Here is a 16,634-nt window from a genome sequence, read left to right on the forward strand (position 1 = left end):
GTACACTCCTGCGACTTTGAAACCCTCCTCAGTACCTCACTACACTCAATACTGGCTTCTGGACTACAGCTCGTTTTCCCATCCCCCTGACAAATTAGTTTAAACCCCCCCCCCGCCGAAGAGCCGTAGCAAATTTCCCTCCCAGGATATTGGTGCCCCTCTGGTTCAGGTGCTACCCTGTGAGCCCTGGGAACGACCACATGGGATACCCTGTTTGTACAGGTCCCACCTTCCCCAGAATGTGCTCCAATTATCCACGAAACTAAAACCCTCCTTCCTACACCATCCCTGCAGCCACGTGTTTATCTCCCTGTTCCTCAGCTCGCTAGCACGTGGCACCAGCAACAAACCAGAGATGACAACATGGTTTGTCCTGGCTCTCAGCTTCCACCCTAGTTCCCAAAATTCCTATTTTAAATCCCCGTCCCTTCTCTTACCTATGTCGTTGGTACCGATGTGTACCACGACTTGTGACTGTTCCCCCTCCCCCTTAAGGGTCCTGAAAACACAGTCTGAGACGTCACGGACCCTGGCATCCGGGAGGCAACATACCATCCATGAGTCTCTTTCGCTGCCACAGAACCTCCTATCTGTCCCTCTAACTATCGAGTCCCCAATCACTATTGCTCTCCTGCTCTCCCTCCTTCCCTTCTGAGCCACAGGGACGGACTCAGTGCTGGAGATCCGGTCACCGTGGCTTACCACTGGTAGGTCGTCCCCCTCAACAGTATCCAAAGCGGTATACTTGTTGCCGAGGGGAACGACCAGAGGGGATCCCCGCACTGACTGCTTCTTCCCAGCCCTTCTCACTGTCACCCATCTATCTTCATTCTTCAGAGTAACTACATCCCCGAAGCTTCTATTTAAGACCACCTCTGCCTCCCAAATGATCCGAAGTTCATCCAGCTCCAGCTCCCTAACGCGGTTTTTGAGGAGCTGGAGATGGGTGCACTTCCCACAGGTGAAATCAGCAGGGACACTGACAGCGTCCCTCACCTCAAACATTCTGCAGGAGGAACATTGCACTGCCTTCCCTGCCATCCCTTCGAGATAACTTGTGGATAAAACAAGAAAGAAAGAAAGAAAGAGCTTACCTGATATTCACTCACCCCCTTTAGGTTAGAGGATTTCCCTTATCTCTTTGTAATTCTATGACTGCAAGAGGAACAAACATTGCAAAACCCCGTTCCTGCGTTGTGTGTGTATGTGAAACAAACACTTTTATTTTATCTTATCTTGACTTTAATGTGCAAGTTATTGACAGAAGAATCGAACACATCAAATTTTAGGATTGGGAATAATGTGCCACCATTGTAAGGGGGGGAAAATCAAAAATCAAAAGCACCTTTTCATTTACAGATGGGTACCAAGAGGAGAAATCAGAGCTGTTTAAATTAATCCCCTTCCTGTACATAACAATTGTATTCAAATAATAATGCCTCAAATACTTCCTCACTATGGTACTTAGCATCAACCTCGATTATGTGCTCAAATCTCTGGAGTAAGATTTATCTCAAACTTCTGACTCAGGAAGCAAGAGTGCTACCCAGTGAGGCAAGAATGTTAATTAAGACAAACTATACTACACTTACCTTGACCAAAACGAATTCAATTACGCCCATCAAATAATTTTAAAATATTTGATTTTCTTCTGTTCATTTCTTACTTTAGTTTCTGTGCTCCTTCACAATTCTCACTTTCTTTTCTCTACCCAACAATCGACATGACAAAGAGGGAAGGATGGTTTCCAGAGAATTTGATTTTTTTCCCCCTACATCGGGGCATTTTGTTTATATTTGGGTTTTACGTTGCGTCAGCTCTCCAAATGTGTCAAGTACCTCATTGAATGTTTTTAAGGCAAGGATAGATACATTTTTGAACAGTAAAGGAATTAAGGGTTATGGTGAGCGGGCGGTTAAGTGGAGCCGAGTCCACAAAAAGATCAGCCATGATCTTATTGAATGGCGGAGCAGGCCCGAGGGGCCAGATGGCCTACTCCTGCTCCTAGTTCTTATGTTCTTATGTTCTAAGGTGTCCATAACATTCAGAGGCTCACTCACAAAGTTTGTGAAAAAGGGGTGGGGAAAAAGCGTGTTGCGAGAAGTGACACGTTTGTGATTTGAGTGTCACATGACTATTTTACGTAAGAATATATCATTGGGTGAATGAACAATGAGAATGGCAGCGGCTGTATATTCATTTATTTTATTATAATCTAATTGGATAGAACATTTTGGTAGAAACAGAGGAGAAAATTAAATGGGGGAGTGCAGAATATTTTTTGCTGATTTGAATAAGAATTGCACAAAATGATGAATTACCCTTGGATCAGCAGGAAACGAGCTGAACAGCCACAAGAAATATCATAAAGATATACGACAACAGGCATGGGTTGTCATCTGTTCCTGCCAGTCCAAATACACCATTACAGTCTAATTAGAAAAAACTATCATATTTTGTAGATACTGCATTCACATAATGACAATAAATTACTCAGCTACTAACATGTGTGCTGCATTTACCAAGATATAAACAGACCAAGAGTGCAAAGAGGCCAACAGTAGCAAAAGTGCAAGCTGCAAAGTGAGACACTGGGAGTTGAGGTAAGTGTGGGAGTTTTAGAATAAATCTTAATCTTTTGCCTTTTTAAAATCTAACAATCTGCTGGTAATTGAAGCGCAGACATTTGAGTTTCTTTCAGAACTAAGGAAAGTTTTAAAAACCAAGCACCTCTCGTGCTGCAGCTCATAGGGGCCAGCTAATTAAGTAAACTACTTAAACCTGGTTGCTGAAGCAGGACAGGCCCAAGGTATATAAGCAAGGCCTGAAGTACAAGCAGCACAATGCAAGCTGCAAAGTGAGACACTGGAAGTTGAGGCAAGTGTGGGAGGGAGGTAGGTATTGTTGTGTCGTGTCCCTTACTACCTCCACAGATTCAGTGGGGCAGGAGTTAACCAGATATCCCAGGTCAGAATGTGAAGTGAGACCAACAGGTGCAGCTGATTGGTAAGTCCTGGTGGGTATTTCTGATGTGGAGATGCCAGCGTTGGACTGGGGTAAACACAGTAAGAAGTTTAACAACACCGTTTCTTAAAGACTTGATTAGTTGTAAGTATTCGCATTCCAACCATTATTCATGTAAATTGAGTCTGTGTCTTTATAAGCTCTGTTTGTGAACAGAATTCCCACTCACCTGAAGAAGGGGCTAAGAGCTCCGAAAGCTTGTGTGGCTTTTGCTACCAAATAAACCTGCTGGACTTTAACCTGGTGTTGTTAAACTTCTTACTGGGTATTTCTGAACCATATTAAATTGTAATTCATTGTTTAAGCAAGGGTAGGGAATTATTTGATTTATTTCTTAACAAAGTCTTATAAAGTTTTTTAAAACTTAAAGGATTTAATCAAGGCAGGAGAGTTCTAAGCTGTGGTTTGCTCTTCTTGCTCCATGGAGGAGGCCAGGCACATTTCTAGTGTACGGGGCCAGCACAAGTGCAGGAAGCGTGTCCAGCTACAGCTCCTGGAAGTTCAAGTTTCGGAGCTGGAACGACGGCTGGGGACAGTGTGGAGCATCCGTGAGCTGAGAGCATTGTGGATAGCACATTTAGGGAGATGTTGAAGGAACTGGAGGAAGGAAGGGAATGAGTGACCAACAGGCAGACCAAGATATAGGAAGGCAGTTCAGGAGTCCCCTGGGGTTTCGCTCACAAATCGGTACTCCATTTAGGAGGCTGATGAGTGCTCTGGTTCCTCCAAGGAGTGCAGACAGAGCCAAGGTGCTACTGTAGCCGTCAATGTGACTCCAGGCTGGTATGTTGCCTCCCTGGTGCCAGGGCCCAGGATGTCACTGAACGGCTGCAGGGCATCCTTAAGGGGGAGGGTGACAAGGCAGAGGTCATGGTACATGTTGGTACCAATAGCATAGAAAGAGGGATGAGGACTTGCATCAAGAATTCAGGGAGTTAGGTGGTAGACTAAAAAGCAGGATCTCTCAGGTTGTAATCTCTGGATTACACTGAGTGCTACACGCTAGCAAGCGCAGAAATAGGAGAATAATGCAGATGAATGCATGGCTTATGGGTTGGTGCAGGAAGGAGGGTTTTAGATTCCTGGATTGCTGGGACCATTTCTGGGCAAGGTGGGATCTTTATGAGCAGGACAGTCTACAATCATAATACCCTTGCGGGATGTTTTGCTCGAGCTGCTGAAATGAGTTTAAACAAATTTGGCAGGGGGAGGGGACACAGACTGTTGGCAGAATAAGGGGATACAATCATACAATAAAACACATAAATCAGAGGGAGTGCAGAAAGTTTCAAGGGAGTGAGGCCAGGCTGGATGGCCTCTACTTATACACCAGGAGTATTGCAGGTAAAACAGATGAGTTGAGGGTGATGATTGCCACATGCAGGTGTGATATACTCGCCATCATAGAGATATGGCTGAAGGAAGGGAGGTGGTGGTGAGGTAGAGCTGGATATTATCAGCGTACACTTGGAAACTGACTTGACTTTGGATGATGTACAACACTGAAATTATTAAATCTATCAAACCCACCTTCATAGGTCTTGGGTGGCAGCAGAGCCAAAATCTCATACAACCGTTGTCTAAACACCACTGAAGCACTCTTCAAAGAAGCTCCATAGGATTTGTTCAGTGCAGGCAGTCTAAAACAAAATATGTATCATCACCACAAGGCGTAAAGCAAATCATTGCATAGAAAAGGTTACATTAAATTGTTTTGTTATTTATTTTTTCACTTTTGGCTACATGCATTTTAGCCATCAAAACAATACAAAAACTTGGGCCCGTTGAAAGAGAAGAGCTATCCACAAAAATCAACTGTATAACTGGCAACAAGCCCAATACTTGGATTTGGACTATCAGTGGAATTTTTAACAAATATTTCTTGACAGAAATTTGTACAATATGGACCAAATAAACCCATTATGAAAAGTAACAACAGCAACTTTCTCTTGGAAGAGGAAGGAACTTCCTTGCTGAAATTAGAAATGTTAATTTTATCCTTTATTATAAAGGTCTACATTTTAAATCAATTTACAAAACATAAATAACAATTCACCAACACTGCATTTAAAACAACATTTTTCTGTAAAATTTTACAACTAAAGGAATACATTCAACTTTTGAAAAATACAGACAGTTCAAATGACTGACTATTAAACAAACATACTTTGTTGATAAAGCCACAGCGAAAGTAAGGAGCGGAAGGAGTCTCTCAATCACATCATCAGTCAACAAATCTCCGCAATGCAATACAAAGCTTTTCATTGCTTAAAGAAAAACACAAAATTAATTTAATCTTCTTCAGCACATTTTTGTTTCAAACTCAAAAATTGAATTATGAAAATGCAATCACAATAAAAATATTAAAAAGCAAGGTGCTTTCCCTGCACTGAACTGTATCAAGATTCTGCAACTCCGATACACCGTAACCCTTAATGGTTTTAAGCTGCTGAGAGACAGGATGTGCATTTACACCTTTTTTATTTCAGCATAAACTATTTTTTTTTAAAGTCAGCACTCTGAAACAAAAGGCTGAAGAGTAGAACAACGAAATGAACAGATAGAACAGTACAGCACAGAACAGACCCTTCGGCCCACGATGTTGTGCCGAGCATTATCTGAAACCAAGATCAAGCTATCCCATTCCCTATCATCCTGATGTGCTCCATGTGCCTATCCAATAACCGCTTAAATGTTCCTAAAGTGTCTGACTCCACTATCACTGCAGGCAGTCCATTCCACACCCCAACCACTCTCTGCGTAAAGAACCTACCTCTGATATCCTTCCTATATCTCCCACCATGAACCCTAGAGTTATGCCCCCTTGTAATAGCTCCATCCACCCGAGGAAATTGTCTTTGAACATTCACTCTATCTATCCCCTTCATCATGTTATAAACCTCTATTAAGTCTCCCATCAGCCTCCTCCGCTCCAGAGAGAACAGCCCTAGCTCCCTCAACCTTTCCTCATAAGACCTACCTCCAAACCAGGCAGCATCCTGGTAAATCTCCTCTGCACTCTTTCCAGCGCTTCCACATCCTTCTTATAGTGAGGTGACCAGAACTGCACACAATATTCCAAACGTGGTCTCACCAAGGTCCTGTACAGTTGCAGCATAACCCCACGGCTCTTAAACTCCAACCCCCTGTTAATAAAAGCTAACACACTATTGGCCTTCTTCACAGCTCTATCCACTTGAGTGGCAACCTTCAGAGATCTGTGGATATGGACCCCAAGATCTCTCTGTTCCTCCAGTCTTCAGAACCCTACCTTTGACCCTGTAATCCACATTTAAATTAGTCCTACCAAAATGAATCACCTCACATTTATCAGGGTTAAACTCCATTTGCCATTTTTCAGCCCAGCTTTGCATCCTATCTATGTCTCTTTTGCAGCCTACAACAGCCCTCCACCTCATCCACTACTCCACTAATCTTGGTGTCATCAGCAAATTTACTGATCCACCCTTCAGCCCCCTCCTCTAAGTCATTAATAAAAATCACAAAGAGCAGAGGACCAAGCACTGATCCGTGGCACTCCGCTAGCAACCTGCCTCCAGTCTGAAAATTTTCCATCCGCCACCACCCTCTGTCTTCGATCAGATAGCCAGTTACCTATCCAACCGGCCAACTTTCCCTCCGTCCCACACCTCCTTACTTTCATCATAAGCCGACCATGCGGGACCTTATCAAACGCCTTACTAAAATCCATGTATATGACATCAACTGCCCTACCTTCATCAACACACTTAGTTACCTCCTCAAAAAATTCAATCAAATTTGTGAGGCACGACTTGCCCTTCACGAATCCGTGCTGACTATCCCGGATTAATCCGCATCTTTCTAAATGGTCGTAAATCCCATCCCTAAGGACCTTTTCCATCAACTTACCAACCACAGATGAAACACCTTTCATTCTGGATCACAAGCTATCCTACACACATCGTATGAACAAGGCCCAATTGCTTTGCAATGAACCAGCACCCCTCAAATCACAATTTACTTTTTTTTAAAAACAGAAAACGGAACCACTGACAATATAACCAACCCTTTAGCCAGAAGAAATAATTTAGCGATATCACTATTTCAACTTCTTGTTTTTCCAAGACAAAAAATTGTGCATCTCCCAGTGTTATTGTCTTAGTTAGCAAATGCAACTTAAATAATAACAAAATTACTATTAAGCAAGAAAAATACACAGAATATTAGTGAAGGACTATTTCCTTCAGTTTTACAATACACCGCCAAATATCCCTTCCTGCTCAATTTCAATTTTTGCTCATTTTATATTAGATTTCAACTTGTTGCAATTCAGATTTCTTCACTCAAGTGCTCACGTGATACAAATCCCACTTAGCAGCTAATTTCATTCTAAAACAAGATGGGCTATGTGAAAGCGCTGCAACAGTTATTGCCTGAATCATGTCGCCTAAAGAGATAAATCATTTTTGTCTTCAACTGCAACAAAAAGAGGAACATTTTTTATTCAAATTCTTACAATTACTGAACGAAATAACTTATGCTACCAGAACATTAAGTTAGAATTTTTAACTTGATTAATTGCTGTATCTAAAGGAAGTTTGACAACTGGCACCTTCTATAGAATTGAGTTAACTTCCTTCACAGCTGTGTTGCATGACAATGGGAATTCAAATTCAAGCAGACTATTGATTACAAATATCTTACCGCAGAGAGCTCCCGCACGTTCTTCCAGTGTCGCCTGCCATGTGAAGCAGTCCCCACGACTCCTCTCTGTTTCCCAGTCCTTTGGGGATTGTGGGAATACACTTTTCCAAAGCAACAGAATTCTTGGAAGATGATGGCGAATGACTGCTGGTCCTCAAATTACAAATTGATCATACAAAAGGGTCAATTTGGAAAACTGAAAGGGATAGGTTTGACCAAATAAATTTAACCAATGCTAAAATTTGTAACAATGTATTACACAACATGATGATCCTGGCTGATGTTACTACTGGACAAGTCAGATCCCAGAGTGAAACCTGGTTTGATGGATTCTAACTTTTATTTTTTTCAAGAAACCTTGGAGGTAGGTCACTGAACAAATTCACAGGAGTCTGATGAACTTTTGACAAAAAGAATAAAACATTTATTAAACATGATGAAACTATATTACATCTGACAAAAAGGTTTGAAAGATCTCAATACAAAGAAAAGAATTATCCAAATATTCACTTTTCCTTCACCCCAGCTATATCGTCACAGACACAGACAAATTCGAAAAGATAAAACATTTACCATATCTATCTTGGTATTCAGGATATGTATGGTGTACATGTGAACCAATTAGCGAGCTATGGTCAGACATACCACATTCCAAATTAAATGACCGATGCAACTAAAGCAGATTCTATGGATTTCTCAACAACCCAACATGTCACACTGAGCAAACCAGTCTCAGTGTAACTCTTGACTTCATCATAAGGGTTTCCAATCTCCACATTTAAGAACTTGCCTTGGCATTCTCTCCAAAAGTCACTTCCACTCTGAAGGCTTCAACAAGAATCAAGCTCCATGGTTTCAAACTTGCCTTCGATCTCCAAGTATATTCACACTTCAACTTCCAAGAACACTTTCAGAACTTTGGTTGTGCCAGGAACACTACTGCTCCAAAAGAGTATCTTTTGTCCTATGGCCTACAACCAAGTCACAAATCTTTGGCTGCCATCTTGGATCTTGAGGGCTTCTCTTGAGCCCACTTTGTTTCAAGTTTGATCCCTGCAGCTTTAACTTGGAGCTTTTTTCTCTGTTCGCTTCTCTCAATTTTACTTAACACGATCTGTTCTCGATCTCTGCCCTTGTCCTTTACCTGGGACTGTCTTCAGGAATCTCTTTCTATGCCATTCTCTGCTTTGGGGCCTTCTTCCAGTCCCCCTTCATGGGATATTTTCTCTCTCATGGTACTCTGGTTCCAGGTTATCTATGATGTGGAGATGCCGGCGTTGGACTGGGGTGAACACAGTAAGAGTTTTAACAACACCAGGTTAAAGTCCAACAGGTTTATTTGGTAGCAAATACCATTAGCTTTCGGAGCGCTGCTCCTTCGTCAGATGGAGTGGAAATGTGACCGATGCAACTAAAGCCGATTCTATGGATTTCTCAACAACCCAACATGTCACACTGAGCAAACCAGTCTCACTGTAACTCTTGACTTCATCATAAGGGTTTCCATTTCCACTCCATCTGACGAAGGATCAGCGCTCCGAAAGCTAATGGTATTTGCTACCAAATAAACCTGTTGGACTTTAACCTGGTGTTGTTAAAATTCCAGGTTATCTAACCAGCAATTTGCGCCATTTCACTACTTCATTTTCTTTTCTTCTGTGCTTGTGTGCTGAGCCATTGATCCCAGCATAAAGAACTTGAAGACTAACTGCGCAATGGCAGTCACTTCCTAGCTGACACACACGCAGGAGACTCATATCCCACTGGGAATAGTAGTTCCAGAACTGCAACTGTTAATTTAGTTAAGTATTGGAGTTTGCTACAATAATAAAATGGCAGCATGTTGCATTCTTGAGTGAAATGTGCACTTGTTGCATTAATCTAGTTGAAGTTACGTGAGTGAACATTTAAAAAAGTATATACACAACACTTTCATTTTTTTTGAAGTTGAGATTTATTTACATACATTGGATATTGGCAATCTATTAGGTTGAAAGACTCTCCTGTGCGAACACAGTCAAGAATGAGGTTGCTATGTCCTTCTGAAGAAACATAAATGGTCTGTGATGTTCATTTCTAAATATTATGAAAAATGTGCAGGGATATCACAACAGCAGTTGAAATCTATGTCAAATATAGTGCAAATATCATTGAGAGCATAGAGATGAATGAGGCTGAACCCCAATGTACGAGGACCAAGAAGGGATGCCAGAACCACAAACTCTGCAGTCTGAAAGGGTGCAAACAGCAAACTCCATCTCCAGCCTGATGACGAGGTAAAAATTAACTGCCGAAAATATGATTTTAATGCAAGTTGGAAAAATAGAATCAAATGACAAGTCCTCTGGAATGTCACTTGGGTAGTCGAAAAAGTTTAGCTTTTACGTCAAGCAGGATTAGAGGAAGGGAGATAGTAAAGAATTAGAATCACAGAATCCCAGTGCAGAAGTGGACGGAAGAAGAAAGAGGCACATGACGTGCATAGGCAGCTGGGATCAAGTGAATCTCTTGAAGAGTATAGGGGGTGTACGAGTAGAGTTAAGAGAGAAATCAGGAGGGCAAAAATGGGACACTAAATTGTTTTGGCAGATAAGGCAAAGGAGAATCCAAAGAGCTTCTACAAATACATAAAGGGCAAAAAAGTAACAAGGGAGAGAGTAGGGCCTCTTAAGGATCAATAAGTCATCTATGTGCGGATCCACAAGAGATGGGTGAGATCCTAAATGAATATTTCTCATCAGTATTTACTGTTGACAAAAGCATGGATGTTAGGGAACTTGGGGAATTCAATAGTGATGTCTTGAGGAGTGTACATATTACAAAGAAGGAGGTGCTGGAAGTCTTAAAGTGCATCAAGGTAGATAAATCTGTGGGACCTGATGAGGTATATTCCAGGACGTTGTGGGAGGCTAGGGAGGAAAATGCGGGTCCCCTAGCCGAGATATTTGAATCATCGATAGTCATGGGTGAGGTGCCTGAAGATTGGAGAGTGGCAAATGTTGTGCCTTTGTTTAAAAAGGGTTGCAGGGAAAAGCCTGGGAACTACAGGCCAGCAAGCCTCACATCTGTGGTGGGTAAATTGTTGGAAGGTATTTTGAGAGACAGGATCTACAGGCATTTAGAGATGCAAGGACTGATGAGGGACAGTCAGCATGGCTTTGTGAGTGGAAAATCATGTCTCACAAATTTGATTGAGTTTTTTGAAGGGGTAACCAAGAAGGTAGATGAGGGCAGTGCAGTTGATGTTGTCTACATGGACTTTAGCAAGGCCTTTGACAAGATACCACATGGTAGCTTGTTGCATAAAGTTAAATCTCACGGAATCCAGGGTGAGGTATCTAAATGGATACAAAATTGGCTTCTTGACAGAAGCCAGAAGGTGGTTGTAGAGAATTGATTTTCAAACTGGAGGCCTGTGACCAGCGGTGTGCCTCAGGGATCAGTGCTGGGCCCACTGTTATTTGACATTTATATTAATGATTTGGATGAGAATATAGGGGGCATGGTTAGTAAGTTTGCAGATGACACCAAGATTGGTGGACAGTGAGGAAGGTTATCTCCAATTGCAGCGGGATCTTGATCAATTGGGCCAGTGGGCTAACGAATGGCAGATGGAGTTTAATTTAGACAAATGCGAGGTAATGCATTTTGGTAGAGTGAACCAGGGCAGGACTTACTCCGTTAATGGTAGGGCGTTGGGGAGAGTTACAGAAAAAAAGAGATCTAGGGGTACATGTTCATAGCTCCTTGAAAGCGGAGTCACAGGTGGACAGAGTGGTGAAGAAGGCATTCGGCATGCTTGGTTTCATCGGTCAGAACATTGAATACAGGAGTTGGGACATCTTGTTGAAGTTGTACAAGACATTGGTAAGGCCACACTTGGAATACTGTGTGCAATTCTGGTCACCCTGTTACAGAAAGGATATTATTAAACTAGAAAGAGTGCAGAAAAGATTTACTAGGATGCTACCAGGACTTGGTGGATTGAGTTATAAGGAGAGGCTGAATAGACTGGGACTTTTTTCTCTGGAGCGTAGGAGGCTGAGGGGTGACCTTAGAGGTCGATAAAATAATGAGGGGCATAGACAAGGTAGATAGTCAATATCTTTTCCCAAAGGTAGGGGAGTCTAAAACTAGAGGGCATAGGTTTAAGGTGAGAGGGGAGAGATACAGAAGTGTCCAGAGGGGCAACTTTTTCACACAGAGGGTGGTGAGTGTCTGGAACAAGCTGCCAGAGGTAGTACATAAGAACATAAGAAATAGGAGCAGGAGTAGGCCATCTAACCCCTCGAGCCTGCCCCGCCATTCAATAAGATCATGGCTGATCTGATAGTGGTTTAGTTCCACTTACCCGCCCGCTCCCCATAACCCTTAATTCCCTTATTGATCAGAAATCTATCTACCTGTGACTTAAACATATTTAACGAGGTAGCCTCCACTGCTTCAATGGGCAGAGAATTCCAGAGATTCACTACCCTCTGAGAGAAGAAGTTCCTCCTCAATTCTGTTCGAAACTGACTCCCCCTTATTTTGAGGCTGTGTCCTCTAGTTCTTGTTTCCTTTCTAAGTGGAAAGAATCTCTCTGCCTCTACACTGTCTAGCCCCTTCATTATCTTATATGTCTCTATAAGATCTCCCCTCAGCCTTCTAAACTCCCAACGAATACAGGCCCAATCAACTCAATCTCTCCTCATAAGCTAACCCCCTCATCTCCCGTATCAACCTGGTGAACCTTCTCTGTACTCCCTCCAAGGCCAATATATCCTTCCGCAAATAAGGGGACCAAAACTGCACACAGTACTCTAGTTGCGGCCTCATCAATACCTTGTACAATTGCAGCAAGACCTCCCTGCTTTTATACTCCATCCCCTTCGTGATAAAGGCCAACATTCCATTCGCCTTCTTGATCATCTGCTGCACCTGCAAACTGAGTTTTTGCGATTCATGCACAAGGACCCCCAGGTCCCTCTGCACAGTAGCATGTTGTAATTTTTCACCATTTAAATAATAGCCCATTTTACTATTATTCCTTCCAAAGTGGATAACCTCACACTTGTCAACGTTATACTCCATCTGCCAGATCCTCGCCCACTCACTTGGCCTATCCAAATCTCTCTGCAGACTTTCCGCATCCTCCCATGCAATTTGCTTTCCCACTCATCTTTGTGTCGTCCGCAAACTTTGTTACCCTACACTCAGTCCCCTCCTCCAGATCATCTATGTGAATGGTAAACATTTGAGGCCCCAGCACCGATCCCTGCGGCACGCCATTCGTCACCAACTGCCAACCAGAAAAGCACCCATTTATTCCAACTCTCTGCTTCCTGTTAGATAGCCAATCCTCAATCCACGCTAACACGTTACCCCCAACTCCGTGTACCTTAATCTTCTGCAGCAACCTTTTGAGGCACCTTATGGAATGCCTTCTGGAAATCTAAAAACACCACAGTGTAGTAGATTGTAGTAGTAGTAGTAGTAGAGGCGGGTACAATTTTATCTTTTAAAAAGCATTTAGATAGTTACATGGGTATAGAGGGATATGGGCCAAATGCGGGCAATTGGGATTAGTTTAGGGGTTTTAAAAAGAAAAAGGGCAGCATGGACAAGTTGGGCCGAAGGGCCTGTTTCCATGCTGGAAACGTCTAAGACTCTATGAATCCCTGCACGGACTCTCCAGCAGAATATATCACCCAGGCTTTATCCCCGTAATTCCATGTATTCACCCTGCTAATCCCCCTAATTTACACATTTTGGGATACTAAGGAGCAATTTAGCATGGGCCAATCCATCTAACCTGCACATCCTTCGACTGTGGGATGAAATCAGAGCACCCAGAGGAAACACATGCAGACACAGGGAGAATGTGCAAATTCCACACAGTCAACCAAGGCCAGAATTGAACCCAGATTCCTGGTGCCGTGCTGCCCTGAATTGACAATGTTGCCAGTAAAGGGGTAGGGGAGGAAAATAGTGCAAGGTGGGAGGAAGGGGGAAAGTAGAAAGGGTTTGGAGGCTGGTGTGGTCGGGAGAGGACAAAGAAAGAGTGGTAAGGGGATGAAAGACCAAGTTTGGGAATAAAGAGGGGAGGGTAAAAATGCAGAATAGATTTATAGCTCGGAGAGTACATGCCTTGAGGTTTCACTTCATACGTGTATTTCTGATCATTTTTCCTTAGTCTTATTTATCTTTGTTTCCAGAACATTACTCTCACCTTCCATCTCTGTGCTTCATTTCAATTCTGTCTCTCCCAATAATATACTCCTTTATTTGATATGTGTGTTATCAATCTTTCTGCATCTACTGATTTCCCCTGTCTCAACCTGCTTTCTCTTCCATCTCCAACATCTGTAGATAATGTTCAAGAGGTAGAAAATAGACAAAGGCAGACCCACGGGTCACAGTGGAGGGGTGAGTTACTGGAGTTACATTGGTCACGCATGGATTAGACAAAAAACAACCAAATATAGCTCTACGGAGATGGATAACTGTAGTAGTCAAGGAGCAAAGCATGCTCTTTTGTAGAAAATGTTGCATTTGCGAAACAGTTGCAAAAAGTCACATTCAATGCTTTGATCGAAGCTGCTTCAGCAGGATGGGAGGAAGGAAATGGGGCTGGAGGGATTTGAAAGTGGCATTTTGAAAAGATTTTGCTGCAAAATAATGACTTTAGAGAAGAAAGGGAAGTTTGGTTTAAGAGGACAGATGTGTCAAAAAAATATTTTGAGGCATGTTTGATGAACCTTCACGAGACTTTTTTAATCATCAACTGTGGTCACATGGACCAAAGTATCTTTAAAATAATTAAGAATCCTGCAAAATTTTCCCAGTGCGAGCAGTCACAATTAAATAAATGCCAATAATCCATCATTTGGCACTAATTAAATTTAGTTTTTGCCCATTGATATTACTAAACAATCTTACCGAGCGTCATAAGTGCAGAAAACAGAAGCCAACCAGCCTGAGTGCGCTGTATTGAGAGGCGGCTATTTTGGATTGCTGTCCGTAAAAAATCCTCTGCTTGAGTCATAATCAACTGAAAAAGATGAAATTAAAAGTGGGTACATGTACATGAATAAAATCAACTCTTTAAAAGGTGCAAAATAAAGAATAAATTAAAACATAAGTGGGAAGTTACTTCAATGACTAAAGAATTGGTATTCAGAAACAAAATAAGATTAATATGCAACTGTATAGATCTTAAAAGGAAAGCAGCATCTCATTCTGACCCAACCGATGTTAATCAATTTATTTCTGCTTCTTCAAATTTTTCTCATCCAAATAAATGTTAATAAAATCAATACCTTTCCTTTCCCATGAGGGATACCCAGTGGACAATGCTGCACTGCTCCTAACAGTGCTGCTACTGCAAAACTGTAACCAGTTACTGCTTCAGGAGAAGATCGGAGAGCACTGAGACGTTCAGTGCAACGATCCAGAAGAGGAGAAACCTCAGATGGCAAGGCCACTGCAAAACAACGCAAACACCATGCTGCAGCTAATCTAGCTGAAATGCTGGGATGGAGCAGCACTGAAGTGACTTTGTCCAGCACACCTGACAAAAGAGATGTACAAATTAGAGCTTCCACCTGCATTTTCAAATAAAAACATCAACTTCAGCTTTTCGCAGAGACAAGTCGGGATGAAGATGATCAGAGAGCTGAGCACATCCTTTCATAGAAATTGATAGTTCATCCCCACACCCCAAAATATTATTGTACCTTGAATGACAGGTTTTACATCTACTGCCTTCCCCAGAAGATCACTGTAGGTGATCACATCAACCTTGAAATTCTCTTCTATTGTATTCCCATCTCTGCTCTGATTTTACTCTGAAAAATGTATAAAAAGTCAATGGCAATCAGTGTATTCCACTTCACGTTGAAGAATTTTCAGAAAGCTAATGTGATAAGCTGCTTAGCGATGCCACTGTTTTGGAGAACTGGAGATTCCCTTGATTTGGCGTCAGGCTCAAACAGCAGAAAAGATGAGGTCCACACCCGAGAGATTGCTTGGCCTTTCTTCAAGATCAGGAGTAATTGCAACCACTGCTGACTGGAAAATTCAACCATCATTTTTATATATTTCATGGTTCACTATATACTGTGTAGTTAGTATCTCCAGATGAATGGGAAACATAGTGCAACTTTTATGGTATGTATAAAATCATATGATGGCACTCATATGAGTGGCACCTAATTATGACCTGTTAATGGACTTTTTTTAGTAGCAACTTAATCTGGATGTAATGCACTTACATCACAAAACATCCTTTCGGCACCTCCCACAGTAGAGCAGAAATAAACAAACTGCAAAATAGAGTAAAACAGCATTCCTTGATGATAGAACAAAGAACATTACAGTTCTCGATGTTGCACCGACCAGTGGTACCAATCTAAAGCCCCTCTAATCTACACTATTCTAATATCATCCATATGTTTATCCAATAACCACTTGAACGCTCTCTACGTTGACGAGTCCACCACTGCTGCAGGCAGGGCATTCCACGCCCTTACTACTCTCTGAGTAAAGAACCGACCTCTAACATCTGTCCTATATCTCTCACCCCTCAATTTAAAGCTATGTCCCCTCGTGCTAGCCAACACCATCCGAGGAAAAAGGCTCTCACTATCCACCCTATCTAATCCTCTGATCATCTTGTATGCCTCTATTAAGCCACCTCTTAACCTTCTTCTCTCTAACGAAAACAACCTCAAGCCCCTCAGCCTTTCCTCATACGATTTTCCCACCATACCAGGCAACATCCTGGTAAATCTCCTCTGCACCCTTTCCAACACTTCCACATCTTTCCTATAATACGGCGACCAGAACTGTACGTAATACTCCAAATGCGGCCGCACCAGAGTTTTGTACAGTTGCAGCATGACCTCCTGGCTCCGAAACTCAATCCCTCTACCAATAAAAGC

General features: G+C 42.2%; 1 protein-coding gene across 9 annotated transcripts in view; it reads right to left on the bottom strand.

The window, feature by feature from the left end:
• Positions 1–16,634, bottom strand: part of heatr5a (HEAT repeat containing 5a) — a 196,638-nt gene that overhangs the window by 136,646 nt on the left and 43,358 nt on the right. For all 9 annotated transcript variants that reach the window (XM_078233685.1, XM_078233687.1, XM_078233681.1 and 6 more), the window contains 5 exons: positions 15,012–15,262; positions 14,632–14,743; positions 7,711–7,863; positions 5,192–5,291; positions 4,555–4,664 (listed from right to left, as the gene is read on the bottom strand). In XM_078233685.1, coding sequence (XP_078089811.1) covers positions 4,555–4,664; positions 5,192–5,291; positions 7,711–7,863; positions 14,632–14,743; positions 15,012–15,262 — 726 coding nt within the window. The remainder of the gene's footprint in view (positions 1–4,554; positions 4,665–5,191; positions 5,292–7,710; positions 7,864–14,631; positions 14,744–15,011; positions 15,263–16,634) is intronic.

This window comes from Mustelus asterias, chromosome 18 (assembly GCF_964213995.1).
Source record: "Mustelus asterias chromosome 18, sMusAst1.hap1.1, whole genome shotgun sequence".
Lineage (NCBI taxonomy): Eukaryota > Metazoa > Chordata > Chondrichthyes > Carcharhiniformes > Triakidae > Mustelus > Mustelus asterias.